The 26,053-nt window shown below is 39.7% G+C and overlaps 1 protein-coding gene across 2 annotated transcripts in view; it reads left to right on the forward strand.

The window, feature by feature from the left end:
• LOC137022761 (protein arginine N-methyltransferase 8-B) overlaps positions 1–26,053 on the forward strand; it is a 50,678-nt gene that overhangs the window by 18,452 nt on the left and 6,173 nt on the right. For both annotated transcript variants that reach the window (XM_067389206.1, XM_067389207.1), the window contains 4 exons: positions 6,319–6,382; positions 7,463–7,605; positions 7,743–7,830; positions 12,627–12,742. In XM_067389206.1, the coding sequence (XP_067245307.1) occupies positions 6,319–6,382; positions 7,463–7,605; positions 7,743–7,830; positions 12,627–12,742 (411 nt within the window). The remainder of the gene's footprint in view (positions 1–6,318; positions 6,383–7,462; positions 7,606–7,742; positions 7,831–12,626; positions 12,743–26,053) is intronic.

A 26,053-nucleotide genomic window follows, 5' to 3' on the forward strand; every position in this document is an offset into this window, starting at 1 on the left:
GCCTTAAACCATACTAATAAATTATTGTGGTCTATATCCATGTGTTTCAGTTTCATATATGTATATATATATGAATCTGTATATGTATCTTCTGTAGATCCGCTTTACAAGTGAAATTCTGTTGGTTTAATAATTAATGAATTTTACAACATTATCACATATTTTCCTGTTTATTAATTTGAAGCTGCTTTGAAGCAATCTGTACGGTATAAAGCGCTATATAAATATATGTATATGTGACTTGACATGATATATAAAATCAAAGTACAAACCCGATTCCAAAAACTGTACAAATTGTGAATAAAAAAGGACTGCAATAATTTACAAATCTCATAAACTTATATATATTCTATTGTGAATAAAATATAACATATCAAATGTTGAAAGTGAGACATTTTGAATTGTCATGCCAAATATTGGCTCATTTTGGATTTCATGAGAGTTACACATTCCAAAAAAGTTGGGACAGGTAGCAATAAGAGGCTGGAAAAGTTAAATGTGCATATAAGGAACAGCTGGAGGATCAATTGGCAACTTATTAGGTCAATTGGCAACATGATTGGGTATAAAAAGAGCCTCTCAGAGTGGCAGTGTCTCTCAGAAGTCAAGATGGGCAGAGGATCACCAATTCCCCCAATGCTGCGGCAAAAAATAGTGGAGTTTCTCAGAGAAAAATTGCAAAGAGTTTGAAGTTATCATCATCTACAGTGCATAATATTATCCAAAGATTCAGAGAATCTGGAACAATCTCTGTGCGGAAGGGTCAAGGTCGGAAAACCATACTGGATGCCTGTGACCGTCGGGCCCTTAGATGGGACTGCATCACATACAGGAATGCTACTGTAATGGAAATCACAACATGGGCTCAGGAATACTTCCAGAAAACACTGTCGGTGAACACAATCCACCGTGCCATTCGCCGTTGCCGGCTAAAACTCTATAGGTAAAAAAAGAAGCCATATCTAAACATGATCCAGAAGCACAGGAGTTTTCTCTGGACTGTGGCAAAGTGGAAAACTGTTCTGTGGTCAGACTAATCAAAATTTGAAGTTCTTTTTGGAAAACTGGGATGCTATGTCATCCGGACTAAAGAGGACAAGGACAACCCAAGTTGTTATCAGCGCTCAGTTCAGAAGCCTGCATCTCTGATGGTATGGGGTTGCATGAGTGCGAGTGGCATAGGCAGCTTACACATCTGGAAAGGCACCACCAATGCTGAAAGGTATATCCAAGTTCTAGAACAACATATGCTCCCATCCAGACGTCGTCTCTTTCAGGGAAAACCTTGCATTTTCCAACATGACACTGCCAGACCACATACTGCATCAATTACAACATCATGGCTGCGTAGAAGAAGGATCCGGGTACTGAAATGTCCAGCCTGCAGTCCAGATCTTTCACCTATAGAACCAATCATAAAGAGGAAGATGCGACAAAGAAGACCTAAGACAGTTGAGCAACTAGAAGCCTGTATTAGACAAGAATGGGACAACATTCCTATTCCTACAACATTCCTAACTTGAGCAACTTGTCTCCTCAGTCCCCAGACGTTTTCAGACTGTTATAAAAAGAAGAGGGGATGGCACACAGTGGTAAACATGGCCTGGTCCCAACTTTTTTGAGATGTGTTGATGCCATGAAATTTAAAATCAACTTATTTTTCCCTTAAAATTATAGATTTTCTCAGTTTAAACATTTGATATGTCATCTATGTTGTTATCTGAATAAAATATTGAAATTTGAAACTTGCACATCATTGCATTCTGTTTTTATTCACAATTTGTACAGTGTCCCAACTTTTTTGGAATCGGGTTTGTACAATCAGATTGTGATCCATGTGATACCATCACTATACCATGACACCACCATAGTACTTCTTTTTTTTATAAGGGACCCCTTCTGTTTTTCTGACTTGCAATTCCCCCATTTCATTCCATTTCGCTTTCTTGCTTCCTGACCTATCCATTCAGACCTCTCCCCCTTAATGCATTCCTCCCCAGTGGTTAGCAGAGGTTTTTAGTGGGCAGCCTTTACTGGCCATGCTGATATATCAGGCTCTAACACATTACATTGTGAGGCTGTGGTAATTGGCTCTTCTGATAAATCTGAGAAAAAGGCACACCAAAGAAAGCGGTAAAGGTCAGAAGGGCCACATTAACTATGTGGTGCTTGTTTTGCACTTTCTCTTTGAGAACTAAAGCCAGAGCTTGTTAAGCCAAGTTAGAGTATGAACAGAAGGAAAAACTCGATTTTATGTTTCCCGCCATCCTATGGGGACAGAATGTTCAAGAGCTTTTCTCAGTTTTCAGTAGAGTACGAAACTACCTCGGGAAGCCTAGCCGTGTGTTGGTGTCTGTCTGAGTCATGGTCTCTGCTGTAACTGAGCTGATGTGATTTGCACCTCGCTGCTTGTATCCAGTTGCACTGTGATAATGAACAATTCTCTGAATGGCTTCATCATATTTAAATGCCAGAGAGGGCAAACTCTCCTCAGTGTCTATGTTACAGTGCTCATCACAAACGAAAAACACTTGCTCAGTGCAGAATATAAATAAGATCCTTGCTGAAAAATCCAGCTAAAACCAGCCTAAGCTGGTCAGGCTCGTTTTAGCTGGTCTCCTAGCCTGGTCATAGCTGGTTTTAGAGGGGTTTTGGTTAGCTAGGAGACTGGGAGGTTGGGACCAGTTGAACACCAGCTAACCCAGGCTGGGAGACCAGCTAAAACTAGCTACTTCCATCTTAAACCAGCTAAGACCAGTCAACCAGCTTAGGCTGGATTTTTCAGCAGGGATTTTTACATTTTCTGGTACTTGCCCATGCAAAATTGGCTGCCACAATACTAGGGTATTCTGCATGGCATTCTGATATTTATATCCACCATATTTTCAATGTAACAGCAGCCGATTTTTTGCCATTTTTGCTTTCGGTGTCAGCTGGATTTTGTAGCTGAATCATATTATTTAAATTTATTTTCATAATCATAAACACACTGTTTCATAGCGCTAATTGTTTTACAGTTTGCTGCACTCTGTTATTCTTCTTGCATTTTATCATATAGCAGTTAATGAATCAAAAGTCTTGCACATTCACAGGAAATGCCTTACTTCTTCATTGAAAAATAAGGTAAATGGTTAAAAGGTTATATGTTTGCCCAACGTGCTGGGCAGTTTTATTTACCCAACTATTATTTAAGAACTACAATATGTCTTAAAATGAACACAAAATCGGTTGGAAATTAAAAATCAGACGCATAATTACTAGAGGCAACAATAATAATCAAAAGGTAAACATTTATTAATGAGCAATTTAATAAATGTTTATTATAAGTGCCAAAAATGCATGTTATTTGAGCTGTAAAGTTGTCTAAATAATCCTTTTAGCAGTATTTAACTGCTGTTTTCAGGCAGATGAACCCTTGGTTATGTGCCATGTCATGCCATGGGTTTATTAGCTTAACTTTGTCATGACAGGTGGATACTGATCAACTTAATATGATAAGCTCATGTAAGCTCTTCTCATGTTAAAGGGATAGTTCACCCAAAAATGAAAATTTTATGTTTATCTGCTTACCCCCAGTGCATCCAAGATGTAGGTGACATTTTTGTTCAGTCGATCACAAATTATGATTTTTAACTGCAACCGCTGCCCTCTGTCATTCAAATAATGGCGGTTGATGGGAACTTCATCTATAAGAGTGAATAAACCTTGCTTAGACAAATCCAAATGAAACCTTGCGGCTCGTGACGACACATTAATGTCCTAAGACACGAAACGATCGGTTTGTGAGAGAAACCGAAAAGTATTTATATAATTTTTTACCTCTAATACACCACTATGTCCAACTCCATTCAGGACTCCTTTAGTGATGTCTGATCGCGCTCTGACAACGGCAGTGATGTCTCGCACATATAATTCAATGAGTGTCAGACATCACTGCCGTTGTCAGAGCGCGATCAGACATCACTAAAGGATTCATGAACGGAGTTGGACATAGTGGTGTATTAGAGGTAAAAAATGATATAAATACTTTTCGGTTTCTCTCACAAACCGATCGTTTCATGTCTTAGGACATTAATCTGTCGTCACGAGCGGCAGGGTTTCATTTGGATTTGTCTAAGCAAGGTTTATTCACTCTTATAGATGAAGTTCCCATCAACCGCCATTATTTGAATGACAGAGGGCAGCGGTTGCAGTTAAAAATCATCATTTGAGATCGACTGAAGAAAAAATTTCAACTTCATCTTGGATGCACTGGGGGTAAGCAGATAAACATAAAATTTTCATTTTTGGGTGAACTATCCCTTTAACATACAATTCCGCAGTCATGCAGTAAACCAGGAAAAATATGAGCGAATATGAGCCCATTTGCGATCTCAAACAATATAATTTTCAACATCTTCAAAATCAATATTTCAATCGCTAACAGCTTCACCAGATCCATCCAGTGACAGTTACAGTCATATCTGATTGCGTTCAGTACTTGCTCTGCAGTAAATCACTGAGCCATTTCATGTTTCTCTTATTATTTCGTTTTCTGTCTGAATGAGTCGTCACTTCAGCATTGTGTATCAGACATTGCCACCTTGTGGAATAAAAGTGAATTGGACTTATTCCATCATCTAAGATTGAATTATTGTTGTGCAGAAAAAATATACGTACACTCATACACACCTCGGGTCGTTAGCGACCCTATACTTTTTTTACAAAAAAATGAATACAAAAACAGGCATTCTTTTATAATTTTATGTTTTGTTTTTTTTTCTTGTTATATTCTTTGTAATAAATTGATTGAGGAATACCAAGAAGGTTGATGTCTAACTTTAAAAAATGAACGAGGAGGAGGGTAGTGAATGACATCCCGGGTCACTTAAGACCCGAGGTATGCATTTAAGATTTAATGCTTAGCAAAATTCTTCTAAATAAATATCTAAAGCATACTAGTAGTAGTAGTCATTCACCCAAACTGTGAATGAAAACAAAATAATATCAAAATCATCTTTAATATTTAAACTTGTCATGTTTGCAAAGTTTTGCCCTTGATCTGTGTTTACTGCAGCTCAAGTCCAGACACTTTCCTCTCGTCTTGATCATGCACATCAAGAGCTTTTCTTCTGAGAGTGGAAATGTGCTGACTGTGTTATGGGCTTCTCTGATTACTTTTAAACTCAAGGCTGCTGACCCACTGCAGTACGTGAAACTTTTCCAGAAACAGGTGGGGCTGCCATGTAGGAGAAAGCGAGGGTTCTGAAGCAATGCTGACTGACTCCATGTGCAACACTCGAGTTGACGGCGATGGCTATGGACACTAATGATTGCTGGGAAAACACAAGGGATGTCATGAGGCAGAAGGATCTGTGCTGTCAGGAATGAACCTCTCACTTACACTGCTGGCAGCTTGCTACTTAATCTCTCCTCTTCCCTTTAGCCTCGGGCCACTGACATCCCCGTTACTGTGTGTGCTTGTTTATATATCTTTCTTTCTGACAACGGGACAGGAATCTGGACTGTTTGTAAATGCTAAATAATGCTCTTTAGGTGGCTGGGGGCTGATCAGAGGAACATGTCTAATAGGCAGGTCTGCAAGTTGCAAGAATCATCAAGCTCTCTATGTTGAGAGACTCCAAGGGGAAGGACACGGTCTGTTTTGGAAAGGCAGTACTTTTACTCCGCAAGGGTGCATTAAATTAATCAAAAGTGACAGTAAAGACTTTTATAAACAAAAGATTTTTTATTTCAAATAAATGTTCTATTCCTCAAAAAAAAAAAAAAAAAAAAACGCTAAACATAAAAACATCAAATTGTATTAAAAACCAAAGAAAAAAAGATAGAGCAATGTACCTTAATGCAATCATGTGAGACAGTTCTGGGAGGTCATTATATCAAATCATTTTGATGACAGACTTTTGATGATCCTCTTTTGAGCCAAAGTTTGTTTTGAATCGAGGGATTTATTGTGTTTCCATCGCTTATGTGCATGTCTTCGTGTGGGATAAAAAAATTCTTGGACTCAATTGAGGGCATACGTTTTTTATGCATTTTTAGAAATTATACTTGTCTAAGTTTGCTTAGTAATAATTATGAGCCAATCAGGCTAGGAATCAAGTATTTTAACATTAAGCAAATCACAGTGTTTCTATAAGGCTATGGCTTTTCTGAAAGAGGATATAAGGATAGAGAAGGTAAAACGCTATCTATTAGTTAAACCAACACCTAACCAACCATACATTTCTGTGCTGGTGTCTAAGAAGCACAAGACAACAGGGAATAACCACTGCAAGTTAAAATTTTTACATTGTCAGTGTTTTCTTCATTCCTCAGATTGAATGCTCAAGTATATCAGAATACTCTGAGAAAATCATCAAGGCCAATCATCTGGACAGTGGTAAGCACATTCAATGTGTGTTTGCTGTGTAGTTGGCTGGCTTTTGTGGGTGTGTGAGAAAAGCAGAATGACAAATAGGATGAGACACTGATAGGGTAAAGAGTGGTTGTCGAGCTTTCTTCTATTCAGCCTCCTAAATATACATAATTTAAAACCTCTGCAGTAATCTGAATATTAAGAGAGAATTTAAATTGCAAATATTCTGCTTTGTCAATGATAAAATGAATATAAAGGACACTGTCTTCACAAAAAGACATTTTAATCAGTATTTTTTTTTTTTTTTTTTAAATCATTTTCCAGTAAAAACTACTTTTCAAAAGTTTGGGGTCGGTAAGATTTTTTTAATGTTTTCAAAAGAAGCCTCTTATGCTCATCACCATGGCAAAAATACAGTAAAAACAGTACTATAATGAATATATTATTACTATTTGAAAACTAACTTTTCTATTTTAATACATAATTTAATACTTTTCAGATTGAATCACAGTTAATATGATTAATTGATATTTTTTTAGAAACTGTGATACTTTTTTCAGGATTCTTTGACTTTTAAATTAAACACTACATTTATTTGTTAAAAAATATTAGGTTACACTTTAAAGTGATGTAGTTAGATTGTACTTACTCAGATAATTACTGAGTAATATTATGTACTTACTGTAGAGTTAAGGTTTGAGTTAGGGTTACTTACTTGTAATTATGCATAATTTACTGTTATTACTATAGTAAGTACATCTAGTAACATGTAACTACGTCACCTTAAATGAAAGTATTACCAAATATTACAAATAGAATCCTAAACCCAAAGTGATTCTTTTCAGTTAGACTGCAGTTAGCAAGAAAACAACACATTGCTAACAGGTTATGGCTCTTTCATTTAGCTAGTACTGCAGTATCTCTTCATGGAAGTTCAACAAAAGCTGATGTTTCGCATTTTCAGCTGGGGTCTCTCTTTCTTTCTCTCTCTCACACACACACACACACATTTTTTGACCCACATCTTTTAACTGGCCTTAAAAATTCAAAGAGTAGAAGAATCTGTCAAGCGTTTCCATGGCCTTATTTGTCTGTGTGTTCCAGTTATAACCATCTTTAAAGGGAAAGTGGAAGAGACGGAGCTGCCGGTGGATCAGGTGGACATTATCATCTCGGAGTGGATGGGCTACTGCCTTTTTTATGAGTCCATGCTGAACACAGTCATCTACGCCAGAGATAAGTGGCTGGTCAGTGTTTGTTTGTGTGTGTGTGTGTCTGTGAGTCTGTGTGTAGTACAGGACGTATATTGTGTGTGTGTGTGTGTGTGTGTGGGTACAGCCAATGTCTCTAGAGTGAACATAGACTCTGTGCTCTTCCTCTTTAGAAACCAGGTGGTCTGATGTTCCCAGACAGGGCTGCTCTCTATGTGGTGGCCATTGAAGACAGGCAGTACAAGGACTTTAAGATTCACTGTAAGTCCTAATACACACACACACAAACACACTAGGCTTGCTGTGGTAGTCTGTTACTGGTGTTACACAGTGTTTGATTGTGTTCCACCGATTACATTACTTGAAATCATTACTAGCAGAGTTGCAGCACAGTGCTGCAGAATCAGTACTCACTTATCACGTGAGATGCTGACAAGACAATGGCGGAGGTTTTGATGCGCAACAGATCTTGAGTGTCATTGAAAAATATCTTATTTTGTAAAATGTGTGTTCGCTGCTCCCTCTACACAGAGTACTAGTGACCATGAATTCAAAAGCGAAACTGAAAACCAAGTGCGCAAATACTGTCCAAATACACTGTCCACAGTTCAAATATATGTCCAAATACAGTCATGTCCACAAGTTTACAGATCATTTTATTAAGTGTGTTTGTGTATCTTTCAGTTAAATGTCAAAAAATCCATAAAACAGGATACATTTACACAGCATAAGATTTTAAGAATTGTTTTCATAGATTGTATCTTGAATTTAAGAGTATTTTACCGAAGAGGATTAATAAAAAAATAAAAATTAAATCTAATTTAAATTAGAATCATTAAATTACGAGAACAAATTTGTTAAATTATGAGAAAAAAGTCGTTAAATTACATTTGTTAAAAGACTTTTTTTGTCACGGGTGCACACAGACAAGATGTTAGGATCCAGTTGCAGCATTTATTGGTGAATCCAAAACATAAATCCCAAGAAAGGCAAAGGTCAAACTCCACGTAGTCAGTTCACAAACAAAAGCCAGAAATATAACGTGCATGTAACAAAACAACGAACCACAACCAAGGACAGACACAACTCAGTATAAATAGACAGACACTAATAACATAATACAGTCCAGCTGGGTGCAATGAACATGGATAATGAGTCGGGTGAGTGTGTATGGGAATTGTAGTCCATGTAACGGGTGGAAATGAGAGTCCGGGATGGAGTGCCCTCTAGTGGCTGATAGGGCACTCTCACTGGTGATCGTGACATTACCCCCCCTCAAAGGAGCGGCTACCAGACGCTCCACCAGTCCAAAAAAAAAAAAAAAAAAAAAAAAACTCAGGAGGGAGGTGGACCGGAGGAGGATCAGGGGGAGGGATGGCGGGCCAGATCCAGGGTCCCCAACTGATAGCCAGGGTGGTGCTGGAGGAACTGACCAGGCTGGTTCCAGCGGTTCTAGAGTCCTGGCTGGGTGCCAGGGTGGTGCTGGAGGAACTGACCAGGCGGGTTCCAATGGTTCCAACGGCCGGGGCAGTGGCAGCAGGGCAGGAAGCCTGGACGACGGTGGCAGGACAGACGGCTTGGTTGACAGCAGGGCTAGCCAAGGGTGCTCTGTGGCCATATCAGGGAGAGCGGGCAGCTCGGTGACAGCTCGGTGACAGCTCGGCGACGGCCCCCGTGGCCGTATCAGGGAGAGCGGGCAGGGAGGGCGGGCAGCTCGGGACGGCCCCCGTGGCCGTATCAGGGAGAGCGGGCAGCTCGGCGACGGCCCCCGTGGCCGTATCAGGGAGAGCGGGCAGCTCGGCGACGGCCCCCGTGGCCGTATCAGGGAGAGCGGGCAGCTCGGCGACGGCCCCCGTGGCCGTATCAGGGAGAGCGGGCAGCTCGGCGACGGCCCCCGTGGCCGTATCAGGGAGAGCGGGCAGCTCGGCGACGGCCCCCGTGGCCGTATCAGGGAGAGCGGGCAGCTCGGCGACGGCCCCCGTGGCCGTATCAGGGAGAGCGGGCAGCTCGGCGACGGCCCCCGTGGCCGTATCAGGGAGAGCGGGCAGCTCGGCGACGGCCCCCGTGGCCGTATCAGGGAGAGCGGGCAGCTCGGCGACGGCCCCCGTGGCCGTATCAGGGAGAGCGGGCAGCTCGAAGACGGCCCCCGTGGCCGTATCAGGGAGAGCGGGCTCGGGCTGCCCCGAGCGGGCTCGGGTTGCCCTGGGACGGCAGCGGGCTCGGGCAGGGCAAGGCGCTTCGTTGGCGCCGGCAGGGCAAGGCGGTTCGTTGGCGCCGGCAGGGCAAGGCGCTTCGTTGGCGCCGGCAGGGCAAGGCGCTTCGTTGGCGCCGGCAGGGCAAGGCGCTTCGTTGGCGCCGGCAGGGCAAGGCGCTTCGTTGGCGCCGGCAGGGCAAGGCGCTTCGTTGGCGCCGGCAGGGCAAGGCGCTTCGTTGGTGCCGGCAGGGCAAGGCGCTTCGTTGGCGCCGGCAGGGCAAGGCGCTTCGTTGGCGCCGGCAGGGCAAGGCGCTTCGTTGGCGCCGGCAGGGCAAGGCGCTTGGAGAACCCACAAACCACCCTTAGAGTGGTCTCCAGGCCTTGTAGGACGGAGGAAGCTCTCTTCCTCCTTCTCCTCCGCTTACAAGGGTGATGCGGTGGCTCACCCAAAATGGACTCACTGGCTGGAGTGGGTTCTGGAGCGGGCTCGCTGGCTGGAGCGGGCTCTGGATTGGACTCACTGATTGGAGCGGACTCTGGAGTGGACTCACTGACTGGAGCGGACTCACTGACTGGAGCGGGCTCTGGAGCGGACTCACTAGCTGGAGCGGACTCACTGACTGGAGCGGGCTCTGGAGCGGACTCACTAGCTGGAGCGGACTCACTGACTGGAGCGGGCTCTGGAGCGGACTCACTAGCTGGAGCGGACTCACTGACTGGAGCGGGCTCTGGATTGGACTCACTGATTGGAGCGGACTCTGGAGTGGACTCACTGACTGGAGCGGACTCACTGACTGGAGCGGGCTCTGGAGCGGACTCACTAGCTGGAGCGGACTCACTGACTGGAGCGGGCTCTGGAGCGGACTCACTAGCTGGAGCGGACTCACTGACTGGAGCGGGCTCTGGAGCGGACTCACTAGCTGGAGCGGACTCACTGACTGGAGCGGGCTCTGGAGCGGACTCACTGGCTGGAGCGGGCTCTGGAGCGGGCTCACTGGCTGGAGCGGGCTCACTGGCTGGAGCGGGCTCACTGGCTGGAGCGGGCTCACTGGCTGGAGCGGGCTCACTGGCTGGAGCGGGCTCTGGGAAGGCCTCTAGGCCTTGAGGGATAATTGAAGCCTTCTTCCTCCTCTTACGTGAGTGAAGAGAAGACTCAGTGCCCACCTCCTCTGTGGCGGCTGGAACGGACTCACGGACTGGAGCGGACTCACGGGCTGGGAAGTCTCTTCGGTAGGGTTCAGGTTGACCAGGTGTAGCCCACTGGCTTCTATGACCGAGATATTTGATGAAGCCCCAAAAATCCAAAATCTGCAGCCCATCCATCTCCCATTGAGGCAGAGAGTCATTAAGACACTGGTTAAATATCTCCTTCAGCGCAGCATCATTATATCTTAGCCGCACCGCCATTGTCCAGAAATACTGGGCAAAACACCCTACCTCCTCTTCTCCCTGTCGCAAGGCCCTCACCGTCTCCAGCAAAGCCACACGCTCCCTGCCCGTGGCTGGCGGAAGAACCCTCATGCTGCTGGATCCTTGTAGTGGTGGTTCGTTCTGTCACGGGTGCACACAGACAAGATGTTAGGATCCAGTTGCAGCATTTATTGGTGAATCCAAAACATAAATCCCAAGAAAGGCAAAGGTCAAACTCCACGCAGTCAGTTCACAAACAAAAGCCAGAAATATAACGTGCATGTAACAAAACAACGAACCACAACCAAGGACAGACACAACTCAGTATAAATAGACAGACACTAATAACGTAATACAGTCCAGCTGGGTGCAATGAACATGGATAATGAGTCGGGTGAGTGTGTATGGGAATTGTAGTCCATGTAACGGGTGGAAATGAGAGTCTGGGATGGAGTGCCCTCTAGTGGCTGATAGGGCACTCTCACTGGTGATCGTGACATTTTTCTCATAATTTAATGACTTTATTCTCAACATTTTATCTCGACTTTTTTTCTCGAAATGTAACGACTTTTTTTCTCATAATTTAACGAATTTGTTCTCATAATATAACGAGTTTTTTCTCATAATTTAATGAGTTTATTCTCAACATTTTATCTCAACTTTTTTCTCGAAATTTAACGAGTTTTTTCTTGTAATTTAACGAGTTTATTCTCAACATTTTATCTCGACTTTTTTCTCGTAATTTAACAAGTTTTTTCTTGTAATTTAATGAGTTTATTCTCAACATTTTATCTCGACTTTTTTCTCGTAATTTAACAAGTTTTTTCTTGTAATTTAACGAGTTTATTCTCAACATTTTATCTCGACTTTTTTCTCGAAATTTAAAGTTTTTTCTCATAATTTAACGAGTTCATTCTCAACATTTTATCTCAACTTTTTTCTCGAAATTTAACAAGTTTTTTCTCGTAGTTTAATGAGTTTATTCTCAACATTTTATCTCAACTTTTTTCTCGAAATTTAACTAATTTTTTCTCGTAATTTAACGAGTTTATTCTCAACATTTTATCTCGACTTTTTCTCGAAATTTAATGAGTTTTTTCTTGTAATTTAATGAGTTTATTCTCAACATTTTATCTCAACTTTTTTGTTGAAATTTAACAAGTTTTTTCTCGAAATTTAACAACTTTAATCTTGAGATGGTTTTATTTTTGTTATTATTGCTTGGCCCTAATCCTCTTCCGTAGTATTTTGTCTTACTCCACTAGAATTTTTTTTCACTTTTTACGCATAAATAAGTTAAAAACAAATGAGGGAAAATGCATATTTCTTGCACTATAAATGTGAAATCTGATACATTTTGAGACATGAAATAGAGTGCTTATCTTTACATGCGTATTTTCTGGGCCTTAATCATGCTGTTTATCAAAAATCAAACGTTTCTATGTTTGAGCAGGGTGGGAGAACGTTTATGGTTTTGACATGACCTGCATCAGGAATGTAGCTATGAAAGAACCACTGGTGGACATCGTGGACTCAAAGCAAGTGGTATCCAACGCCTGCCTGATCAAGGTTAGCCATTAAAACACTTTTAAAGAAATCATGTAAGTGCGTGTTTTTCACCGCATGTGTGGTAGACGAGAAGATAAAGTGGATCCACTGAGAATACAGCAGCATTAGTGTGTAACTGATCATTAGCTGCATCACTCAGTGTGACAGTTACATAATGATCCGTTGAAATGCAATTTCATTTCATTATGAACCACTGGAGAAGATGCTGATGAGATGATTATTGGTTGAATCGGATTCATCAAGCCTGGAAAGTTTATGGCTCCACAGATGGACTGTGAAATGCATCTGCAAACCTCTCATTTTAACTGCCAAAAGATAATATGAAAGAAACATATTTGAAACAAAAGGCTTTTCGGCTTTTTTGCAGACATGAATTTAGCAGTTCTGATCCAATTCAGAACTAATCGAATTTAAAACTTTGATGCAAATCAAAGCTGGAAAACATTTTGATACATAAAGCTCTAAATAAAGGAATTTGGGCATTTTGTATATATCATTGTCAGTGATTGTCTGTTCATAGAGTATACAGTGTTGGGGAAAGTTACTTTTAAAAGTAATGCTTTACAATATTGCGTTACTCCCTAAGAAAGCAACTGATTGCGTTACTTAGTTACTTTTTATGAAAGTAATCCATTAGGTTACTTTTGCATTACTTTTTCTCACCTGAGCTGGGCTTGCATGCTTACTTTTTAATAAAAAAACGAAAACAAATTCTATTTTTGGGAAATGTAAAGGCCCTTTCACATGAATAAGCCTCAAGCTGAAGGAAATTCAAATTAATGCCTGTACAAAAGTCAATAAATAGGAAAACAAAGTAACTTGTGCTACTTATTTGAAAAAGTAATGTTACTTTACTCGTTACTTTTAAAAAGTAATCTGATTTCATAACTCAAGTTACTTGTAATGCATTACCCAACACTGCATACTGTATATACATGTTGACACAAAAAAAAAAGAACCATTAACACATATTAATATACATATCGCAATATATATTTATTAATATAGATTAATATATATCGCAATAAAAATTATTTTTTATATATACTTATTTAATATACACTGATAAATTACATTTTTAATACCCTGACTGAAAATATGTTGCCTGAGAAGTCTGCTTTTGCTGTCTTTCTTTAAAATAATGTTTTAAATCTAATGTAATGACATATATGCATTTTTTGGGGCCATTTAATTGTCCTAATACCATTTGGAGCCGTTGTATGCCGCTTTCTTTTTCTACTGATTGAAACATGTCCTACACTGGCCTTTCCTCTTATGGTATAAGAGGAAATTAAATCATGATATTGTGTCCTTTACTCACATCCATCTTTCTTTAAAGTTTAGATAAAGTAACTAACTTTAAAGGTGCCCTCGAATGAAAAATTGAATTTATCTTGGCATAGTAAAATAACAAGAGTTCAGTACATGGAAATGACATACAGTGAGTCTCAAACACCATTGTTTCCTCCTCCTTATATAAATCTCATTTGTTTAAAAGACCTCCGAAGAACAGGCAAATCTCAACATAACACCGACTGTTATGTAACAGTCGGGATCATTAATATGTACGCCCACAATATTTGCATATGTCAGCCCATGTTCCCAACATTATGAAAGGCATTAGACAAGGGCAGCCAGTATTAACGTCTGGATCTGTGCAGAGCTGAATCATCAGACTAGGTAAGCAAGCAAGAACAATAGTGAAAAATGGCAGATGGAGCAATAATAACTGACATGATCCATGATATCATGATATTTTTAGTGATATTTGTAAATTGTCTTTCTAAATGTTTCATTAGCATGTTGCTAATGTACTGTTAAATGTGGTTAAAGTTACCATCGTTTCTTATTGTATTCACGGAGACAAGAGCTGTCGCTATTTTCATTTTTAAACACTTGCAGTCTGTATAATGCATAAACACAACTTCATTCTTTATAAATCTCTCCAACAGTGTAGCATTAGCCGTTAGCCCGTGTGCTCCGTCACAGCCTCAAATTCATTCAGAATCAAATGTAAACAATATAACAGTATACTCACATAATCCGACGCATGCATGACAAACACTTTGTAAAGATACATTTGAGGGTTATATTAGCTGTGTAAACGTTGTTTATGCCCTGTTCAAGGCAAGCGCGAGCTCCGTGGCCGTGGAGCATGAGAATTAAAGGACCAGTAGCCCTGAATCGGCTCATTTATAATGATGCCCCAAAATAGGCAGTTAAAAAATGAATTAAAGAGCTGACACTTCACAGACACATTCAGGGGACACCTTAGACTTATATTACATCTTTTTAAAAAAAGTTCTAGGGCACCTTTAAATATCAGATCAGCGAAGCAAAGCTGGGGGATAATGGAAGGCACTTAAATTAAGTGGTGAATGGAAGTGTGATGCATGCAATCACACGGACCTCTTCTGTTGCCTTGTTTGATACAGTGATTATTAATGCTCCATTTCAAACTTTGTGCTTTATAACTGAATCTAAAGTAGATCGGACATGTTTACAATGGGAAGCCTGGTGTCTAATGGAGGTGAGAGTGAGAAGAATATAAAACTACAAAGAGAGAGAGAGAGAAAGGTTTATACTTACAAATAACAGTTTCCTGTTATTTTTCAGGTAAATATATCAGTGGTGAGAGAGGCAGGGCTCAGTTTACTGTCGGGAAATGATGGAGTCTGAAACAGCTGTCTGAATGTCCAGATCCAAGAGCAGTAATAACATCCTAACGTAATTACTGAAATGCTACCAGTACAGTATGACATTTCAGAAGAAGAGATAGATAGAGAGAGAATAAGAGATCAAGCTGCATGCTGATCTTTTTTATTCTCTCCTACAGGAAAGAGAAATTAATGGAAGCTTGTTTCCGCCATGGAATAAAAAAGGGTAATCATGACTATTCATCTCACAATTGTTTGAGATATTTCTTGAGTTTATATCTCGCAATTCTGACTTTATAGCTCACAATTTTGAGTATATAGCTCACAATTCTGAGAAAAAAAACAGGATAAATATAGCAATTCTGAGAAAAAAACAGGATAAATATAGCAATTCTGAGAAAAAAAGTCAGAATTCCGAGTTTATATCTCACAAATCTGAGTTTTGTTTTCTCCGAATTGTGAGATATTAACTTGGAGTTCAGAGAAACAATGTCAGAATTGTGAGCTGATCTTTTTCCTCAAAATTGCAAGTTTATATCTCATAACTCTGAGGAAAAACATCATAATTGTGAGATATAAACTCTTAATTGTGAGAAAAAAGTCAGAGTTATGAGATAAAACATTGCAATTATCTTTTTAATTTTTATTCTGTGGCGGAAATAAGCTTCCATTCAAATTACTAAAGAGATCTCTTTAATATTTCATTTGTTTCTCCTAGACATCAAGGAGATACCAAAGTCTACAATCAAACATAGTAAATACTCAAACATTTCTCATTCTGCCAAGACCAAATGATCCGTTATGCTATCCATATCAATCTTACATTCTTGCTGAAATTTTCGGTAACACTTTACATTAAGGTTCCCTTTGTAAAGGGTTTATAAAGGTGTTTGTTAATGAGTAATAAGTCATTTACAAATGCATTATAAATCATTAATAATGCAGTTATAACTGCATGAATAAAAAGGCGACTTTAATGCAATACCTGCCAAATAGTGAGACGTTTTTAACTCACATGTTATAAATGCTTAATAAATGTATTTATTAACATATTTAACTCAAAACCAGATTTCTGGTTTATTTTATGATGCAGCAAAAATTGACTATCATAATTAGACTGAAGGTTGTTGTATTTGTGCTTTCTTATTAATATCTCATGACTGCCACTTGTCTTACTATGTTGCTTACCAGAAGTTTTTGTCTTACCCATGATACTCTCCAAAAAGGTCATGATGCCTCTCCACAGCAGTGTATAAAAACAAAATTATTGTTTTTTAAAGACAAAATTCCAACTTTATTTTGAAAATAAAACAAAAGATAATAACCATAACTTGATTAGATATTAAAGTCTGCGTGAACCGGAAGTTGCAAACGACTCTTCTCCAGTGTTGTGACGTATTTCCAAGTGAAACAGAATATTGAATAGAGGGCAGAGTTTTACTTTAGTGCTCCTCCTTTCCATCTCTCGCACTCCTTCTCTCCATATCTCACTCATAGCAGACGAACGGTTGCAGAAGAGTGCTTTACACGTTTTCAACCCAAGCCGTCAAACTGACGTTATCAGAGAAGGAACGCCATTCCAGACCAGAAGTAACTTTTCAGATTTTGATTAAAGATTACTGCGGCAAACAAGTTTTTTCTGTGTTTTAACTTGCACGGATTCATTGTTCACCACAAGACCAGTAATATGACCAGTAATAATATTAATGTAAAGTGGAAACCCGTGAACCATTTATTAACGAGTTATGAACATTAACAACCTATGAAAGGGAACATTAATGTAAAGTGGAAACCCGTGAACCATTTATTAATGAGTTATGAACATTAACAACCTATGAAAAGGAACCTTAATGTAAAGTGGAAACCTGTTGTTAGCGATTGCACTCGCGATCAGAGGCATAATAAGACCATGGCGACAGGAAATCCCAGTTGAGGTGTATTTATTGTGCAGACAGTGCAAATCCCACAGCGAGAGAAAAAAAAAAACCAAACAACAAAAAAAAAAAATAAATGTTGAGAAAAAAAATATTTACAAGTTCTTTGTGGGAATGTAGTCACAACAGCAGTTAGTAGTTTGAATAACAAACTTTCGTGAACAGAAGCTCCTATTGCTTTGATTCACTTCAACTCCACACAACCAACCTGACCCTCTAGATTCAGTTTCACTCTACTCAACATGTGCTACCTCTGGCAGCCATTTTGTAGTCTAGGCCACACCCTGGAGTGTACCATTCTACAGGTAAGTTGTACTTTCTTACATATGCACTTCTTATCCACTTATGCATATAAAACAACATCTATCTGTATTTAAATGACACTATAACACAATATAACAATTTAACAAATGATTTAACAAAGATAAACCTTGTTTTACAGGAATATTATAAACCCCCCTATGACATCATCCCAACATGGTTTCTCCCATTCAGAAGGCACATCCACCATGTTTAAATACTCTACTTTTAAAACAATACAGGTTTGATCACTGGTGTTTTACAAGCAGGTAAGTTATATTTGTTATACTGTGTAAGCCCATCTTAAATAAAAAATTAAAAATCAGACACGTGTATTGTGGTTATTCATGCTAACAATGATTGAGCAATGCTAATGCTAACACATTGTACATCCACTACACCTAACAAACAAATGCACATTGTACCCCCTCATATCTTAAACACATAAAACACTATACATTCAAAAACATTGCACAAGTCTGCATATGCATGATATCAGTGTCAATAAACAGACAATGTTAATGCTGCAACAATGTATGTGTGTGTTAGATATGGTGTATGTGCATAGTCCAAACATGATCACAGGGTTGCCCCGTGACATTTCCTCCCCCTTCCCTTTGACACCCCCTGTGGTGTCCTAGAGAGAAAGTCAGCCGCATAGTTCTCAGGACCAGTCCGATATAACACCTCAAAGTCAAAGGGTTGTATAGCTAAAAACCAACGTGTAATACGGGCATTAGCGTCCCTCATGCGGCCCAGCCAAGCTAAAGCCCGATGATCAGTCTCTAGGGTGAACTTTCTGCCCAACAGATAGTATCTAAAGGAATCCAAAGCCCATTTCACAGCTAAACATTCTTTTTCTACCGTTGAATATCTGGATTCTCTTGGAAGAAGTTTCCTGCTAATGTAGGCAATGGGTTGCAACTCACCAGGTTGTCCTTGCAGAAGTACAGCTCCCAGACCGAACTCTGAAGCATCAGTCTGTACTGTAAAAGCCTGACCAAAGTTTGGACTCTGTAGAACAGGTTCCTTGCATAATGCATCTTTCAAATCCTTGAAAGCACTTTCACACTCTCTAGTCCAATCAATCTTATTGGGTTTATCCTTCTTTGTAAGGTTAGTGAGAGCTACAGCTCTTGCAGAGAAGTGAGGAATGAAACGTCTATACCATCCAGCTAGGCCCAGGAAAGATCGTACCTGCTTCTTTGTAGTAGGTCGCTCGGCATGCTTGATGGCTTCAATCTTACCAAGTTGAGGACGAATAACTCCATGTCCTAGTTTATATCCCAGGTACATAGTTTCCTTTTTGGCAATAGCACACTTGTCCGGGCGAATGGTAAGTCCTGCTGATTTTATTCTTGCCAGTACCTCTGTCAGATGCTGTAGATGCTCCTCCCATGTTTCACTGTAAATGACTATGTCATCCAGGTATGCAGCTGCAAACTTCTCAGTTCCCCGGAGAATCTGATCGATCATTCTCTGAAAGGTAGCAGGTGCTCCGTGAAGCCCGAAAGGTAAGACCCGGAAATGGTAGTGTCCAAAAGGCGTTTTAAAGGCTGTCAACTCTCTGCTGTCTGAGCTTAACGGTATCTGCCAATAGCCTTTGCATAAGTCCAATGTCGTGAGAAATTTTGCACTACCAAGTTTTTCTATTAAGTCATCAACTTTGGGCATGGGGTATGGGTCAAATTTACTCACTGCATTGAGTTTTCTGAAGTCCAAGCAGAATCTCAGTGTTCCATCCTTCTTTGGAACTAGTACGATGGGATTATTCCACTCGCTGGAAGAAGGTTCTATGATTTCCATTTTCAGCATTGTCTCAATCTCCTGCTTCATGGTGACTACTAATTTCTCTGAAACTCTGTAAACACGTTGATGTATTGGTTTATTGTCTTTTAGGTAAATGTGATGTTGGACAAGGTCTGTTTTACCTGGTGTTTTCAGGAATAGTTGGTGAGGGATGCTCTCCAGCAGTTGTCCCCTCTGTTCCGCATTCAAATGTTGCAAATCCAAGGAACAGTCGTCCTGCTGAACAGGTAAGTACTGCTCCTCCACTTCATCCTCCTCCTGAACCGCTCTCACCAGCAGTTCCTTAACAGCGTTTGCTGTCGTCTTTGGCTGGGAAGCTTGTTCATGCCACTTTTTCAGCATGTTAATGTGGAAGATCTGCAAAGGTTGATGTCTCGATGGAATTTCAATCTCATAAGTCACCGAACCAACTTTCCTTTTTACCTGGTATGGCCCTTGCCATTTCGCTAGAAGTTTGTTGTCTGATGTTGGAAGTAGCAACAATACTTGCTCCCCTGGTTGAAATGTTCTTGCTCTAGACTTCTTGTCATACCAAGCTTTCTGTTTAAGCTGTGCCTGTCGCAGATTCTCTTGAGCTATGGTGGTAGTTTGCTGTAACTTTTCTCTCATTTTAAGCACATACGAGAGTATGTTCTGTTTACGCAACTTGTTGTTGTCTTTCCAACTGTCTCTCAACACATCCAGTGGACCTCTGACTTGATGAGCAAACAGCAGTTCGAAAGGCGAAAATCCAGTAGTTGCTTGAGGAACTTCTCGATAGGCAAATAAGAGATAGGGTAACCATTTATCCCAGTTTTTGCCAGTCTCGGACACAAACTTGTTCAACATGCTTTTCAGTGTTTGGTTAAATCTTTCGACAAGACCATCAGTCTGGGGGTGGTATGGAGTAGTACGCACTCTCTTAATACCCAGCAATTGATAAACCTGATGTAAAGTATGACTCATAAAATTGGTGCCCTGATCAGTCAGTATTTCTTTAGGTATTCCTACATGTGAGAAGAAATGCAGAAGAGCGGTTGCAACCTGATTTGCGGTAACTTCCCTCATAGGATAAGCTTCAGGGTATCTGGTTGCGTAATCGCAAATTACCAAAATAAATCTGTTCCCTTTCTGACTTCTTTCCACAGGTCCCACAACATCAACACCTATTCTTTCAAATGGAATACTGACTGCAGGAATGGGTACAAGCGGTGCTATGCTGGGTGTTTTGCCTGTTGCCAACTGACATTCAGGACAAGCTTTACAGTAATCCTTTATCTCGCTGTACATACCAGGCCAATAGAACCTTTTAGCTATCCTCATTAAGGTCTTCATGAACCCCAAATGACCTGACCAAGGACTAGAATGACCAAGTTCAACCACTTCCCTGCGGTAAAGTTTTGGCACCACCAGCTGTGTACCGTCTTCTTTAGACTGTCTGTAAAGGAGACCTTGCTTAATCACAAACATTTCAGCATTCAACAAATTCACAGCAGTCCCTTCAGTAATTTTGTGGAAGCAATCTGCCAATGTTACATCTTCTGTCTGCAGCTTAGCTATATCATTAGATATGCTCACGTCCAATTCATCAACTTCTGGTTCTTCCAGTTCAACATTCAACTGCTCTGAGGTATTCATTACATCGGCTACCCATTTTCTTCTCTTTTCTAGCCTTTCTTCTTTACTTGACTTGGTTTCACCTACTATCTCATCAGTAAAGAACGGCATTTCCTGAAGGGTGTTCTGTGCAAAATCTTGGAGCTGTGATAACTGAGTCAAGTTTTGAGCCTGTGCTCTAGTAACAACACCACACCATGCAGTTTCCTGCACCAAGTCCGCTAATATAGGCATGTCTGTACCTAGCAAAACTGGATAAGGTAAAGTTGAAGTAATTCCTACTCTCATCAGGTACGGCTGCTCATTAATCTCAATGTATACCTCAGCAGTAGGCAATTCTGACTTATCCCCATGTACACAACATACTGTAACTGTACCCTCAATCCAGGAATCTCTTGGAACATATTGCGCCAGCACTAAAGTTTGAGCACAACCGGTGTCTACCAAGGCTGTTACTGGCTTACCATTTAGTAATACAGAAACGGTAGGTTCGTTGTTTATTTTGGGCACTAATGTAGGGGTCGGTATATAACATAGTCGAGCCGACTTAGGCTTTCTCAAAGGACAATGTGGACTAGTATGACCTGGTTCTGCACAATTATAACAAACCACATCCTTTTTGTCTGACATTGTTACAGGCGGTTTGGGTTTAGGGTGGGTGGGTTTTATAATCTGGGTTTGCAATTGAGAGTACGAACTACCCCCGAACCCCACAGACTTACCTCTGTTAGATGGTAGGCTTCCAGCATACCGAAATGTCCCAGAGGAAACCTTCCTCGCTGTGATGTAGGCCTCAACCAAGCTAGCTGCCTCTCCTGCAGTTACTGGATTTCGCTCCTTCACCCAAGTTCTTACCTCCGGGTACAACACCCGCATGTACTGCTCTAGTACCAGCGTCTCCAACATGTCCATTTTGCTGCTTGTTTCTAGTCGCACCCATTTGGAGAATAAATCCTTCAGCCGAACATATAATTCCATTGGGGATTCGTCAACCGGTGTATCGAGAGAACGAAATCTCAGCCGATATGTCTCAGCGCTGATTTCATATTTCTTGAGAATCACTTCCTTGACTCTATCATAGTCCAAAGATAGTGCTGGTGACATCGCAACAAATGCACTCCTCGCTTTCCCCGTGAGTAGAGGAATCAAATGAATAGCCCAGTCCTCCTTCGGCCACAAATACACTTCTGCCATTCTTTCAAAAGTGGTTAAGTACTGCTCAATATCATCATCCTCTTGCAGCTTCGGCAACTGTGGCACCGGAGCTGATCCCCGAGAGGCTGAGTGGCCTGCAGTGGTAGCTCCATACCTGGTTCGCTCAACATCCATCTGCATCTGCGTGACCTGATGAGTAAGTACTTTAAACTGTTGTTCTCGTCGAGCCATGTCCCTTTCTTGTCTCTCATCTCTCTCCTTCTGATACTGCAAGAAAGTTTGAAACATACCCGCTAATGCGGTGAGGGCTGCCCCTTCTGTGGTTGCTGGAGGTTCGGAAGCCGGTTGCGCACTTCCCTCTGTAGTTCCACTTGCTGCTTGCTGTCCATCCTCAACATCCAAGTTCACCGTCTGCTGTCCTCTTGTTTTGGGTGGCATTTTGGTCTATTTTGGCCTCTTAATCCCACTTCTGACACCATCTGTTAGCGATTGCACTCGCGATCAGAGGCATAATAAGACCATGGCGACAGGAAATCCCAGTTGAGGTGTATTTATTGTGCAGACAGTGCAAATCCCACAGCGAGAGAAAAAAAAAACCAAACAACAACAACAAAAAAAAATAAATGTTGAGAAAAAAATATTTACAAGTTCTTTGTGGGAATGTAGTCACAACAGCAGTTAGTAGTTTGAATAACAAACTTTCGTGAACAGAAGCTCCTATTGCTTTGATTCACTTCAACTCCACACAACCAACCTGACCCTCTAGATTCAGTTTCACTCTACTCAACATGTGCTACCTCTGGCAGCCATTTTGTAGTCTAGGCCACACCCTGGAGTGTACCATTCTACAGGTAAGTTGTACTTTCTTACATATGCACTTCTTATCCACTTATGCATATAAAACAACATCTATCTGTATTTAAATGACACTATAACACAATATAACAATTTAACAAATGATTTAACAAAGATAAACCTTGTTTTACAGGAATATTATAAACACCCTATGACATCATCCCAACATGGTTTCTCCCATTCAGAAGGCACATCCACCATGTTTAAATACTCTACTTTTAAAACAATACAGGTTTGATCACTGGTGTTTTACAAGCAGGTAAGTTATATTTGTTATACTGTGTAAGCCCATCTTAAATAAAAAATTAAAAATCAGACACGTGTATTGTGGTTATTCATGCTAACAATGATTGAGCAATGCTAATGCTAACACATTGTACATCCACTACACCTAACAAACAAATGCACATTGTACCCCCTCATATCTTAAACACATAAAACACTATACATTCAAAAACATTGCACAAGTCTGCATATGCATGATATCAGTGTCAATAAACAGACAATGTTAATGCTGCAACAATGTATGTGTGTGTTAGATATGGTGTATGTGCATAGTCCAAACATGATCACAGGGTTGCCCCGTGACACCTGTTAACCATTTATTAATGAGTTATGAACATTAACAACCTATGAAAAGGAACCTTAATGTAAAGTGAAAACCTGCGAACCATTTATTAATGAGTTATGAACATTAACAACCTATGAAAAGGAACCTTAATGTAAAGTGAAAACCTGTGAACCATTTATTAATGAGTTATGAACATTAACAACCTATGAAAAGGAACCTTAATGTAAAGTGGAAACCTGTTAACCATTTATTAATGAGTTATGAACATTAACAACCTATGAAAAGGAACCTTAATGTAAAGTGGAAACCCGTGAACCATTTATTAATCAGTTATGAACATTAACAACCTATGAAAAGGAACCTTAATGTAAAGTGGAAACCTGTGAACCATTTATTAATCAGTTATGAACATTAACAACCTATGAAAAGGAACCTTAATGTAAAGTGGAAACCTGTTAACCATTTATTAATCAGTTATGAACATTAACAACCTATGAAAAGAAACCTTAATGTAAAGTGGAACTCATTTAATGAGTTATAAACATTAATTACCTATTAAAGTGAACCTTAATGTAGTGTGAACACACGTTAATCATGTATTTATTAATTATTAATGTACACAGAAGATAATATCTTTTTCAGATGAAATATTTTATTTTTGATGAATGTCTCAGTAAACACAACTTTAAACTTGAAAAAAATAAAAAATCTTTTACAGCACAAAGTTACAGAGCATGACTTCTCATGAAAAGTGGCTTATGCAGGTAAACTTAAATTAAAACATTCAGAGAAACAATCAAGTATTCAGAAAAGATAATAAACATCACACCTATAAGCCAAACATATTTGATACAAGCTGAATAAAGGCACCTAAATATGTATTTTTTTTAATTAACAGTTGTGTAAACCATTAAATCAATGACCTAATGCACCATTACAGAACATTAGCAGCATATTAATATGCATTTAATAGATATTTCTGATATGATAAAGGCCACTGTAACTTGAGTACGTTATTTGGCTTTGGTCATCCGTACAGTACATGCGCGGGTGCGCCGGAGCGGTTATTTGTTTAAGATAACTACAAACTAACACAGCGATTACTAATATAATATAAACACTAGAAAAACAAAGTCTGCGATTTCACCTCAGTTAGCTTACCCATCAAATCAGTAAACACAAATGCCCTTCAACGCATGTTGGAACAGTACTGTGTAACTTCTTCTCAAAAGTGGCAAGGCTTTATTGAATGCTCACTAGCGCCAACTCCTGTCACACGCCAGAATCAACACGCATAGTGATGAGAACCCGAAAGAGAATAATAAAGTATATAGCCTACTACTACTGCGTATAATAATAATAATAATAATTATTATAAATAGAAGAAGAATGCATTGCTCATTATACATTATTGTCACATTTGGTGTAAAGAGCAGTCAGGGAGCAGGATTCAGATGAAGCATTTTTTTTATTATGAAGAAAGTTATAGAAAACTAGACATGACAATAATATATTAGGCTATACTAATATATACTCTTTATATATACTCTTTATATACTTATATACTCTGTATACTTATATACTCTTTCAGGGTTACATCACTAAGCATGCGTGTTCTGGCGTGTGACAGGAGTTGGCGCTAGTGAGCATCCAATAAAGCCTTGCCACTATCATGAGAAGAAGTCATGCAGTTACCAGGGCATGCTCTAAAGTAAAATTTGTGTTTAAAGTTACTGATTTGATGGGTAAGCTAACTGAAGTGACATTGCAGACTATGTTTTTCAAGTGTTTATATTATAATCGCTGTGTTAGTTTGTATATTATATGTTTATTCGCGGTGTTAGCTTTTTATATTAAATAAATAACCGCTCTGGCACTCCCAAAAAATTACAGTATCCTTTATCATGATATCAAGAATAATTATTAATTGCTTATTAATATTTCAACAATAAAATATGTCACCAGGAAAAAAACAAAAGAGATCTGCGTCTGCTTTAATAAACACGATGCACACTACATTAAGGTTCACACAGGTTATTAATATTCGTAACTCATTAATAAATGGTTCACAGGTTTTCACTTTACATTAAGGTTCCTTTTCATAGGTTGTTAATGTTCATAACTCATTAATAAATGGTTCACAGGTTTTCACTTTACATTAAGGTTCCTTTTCATAGGTTGTTAATGTTCATAACTCATTAATAAATGGTTAACAGGTTTTCACTTTACATTAAGGTTCCTTTTCATAGGTTGTTAATGTTCATAACTCATTAATAAATGGTTAACAGGTTTCCACTTTACATTAAGGTTCCTTTTCATAGGTTGTTAATGTTCATAACTCATTAATAAATGGTTCACAGGTTTTCACTTTACATTAAGGTTCCTTTTCATAGGTTGTTAATGTTCATAACTCATTAATAAATGGTTCACGGGT

This window comes from Chanodichthys erythropterus, chromosome 7, assembly GCF_024489055.1.
Source record: "Chanodichthys erythropterus isolate Z2021 chromosome 7, ASM2448905v1, whole genome shotgun sequence".
In the NCBI taxonomy this organism is placed as follows: domain Eukaryota; kingdom Metazoa; phylum Chordata; class Actinopteri; order Cypriniformes; family Xenocyprididae; genus Chanodichthys; species Chanodichthys erythropterus.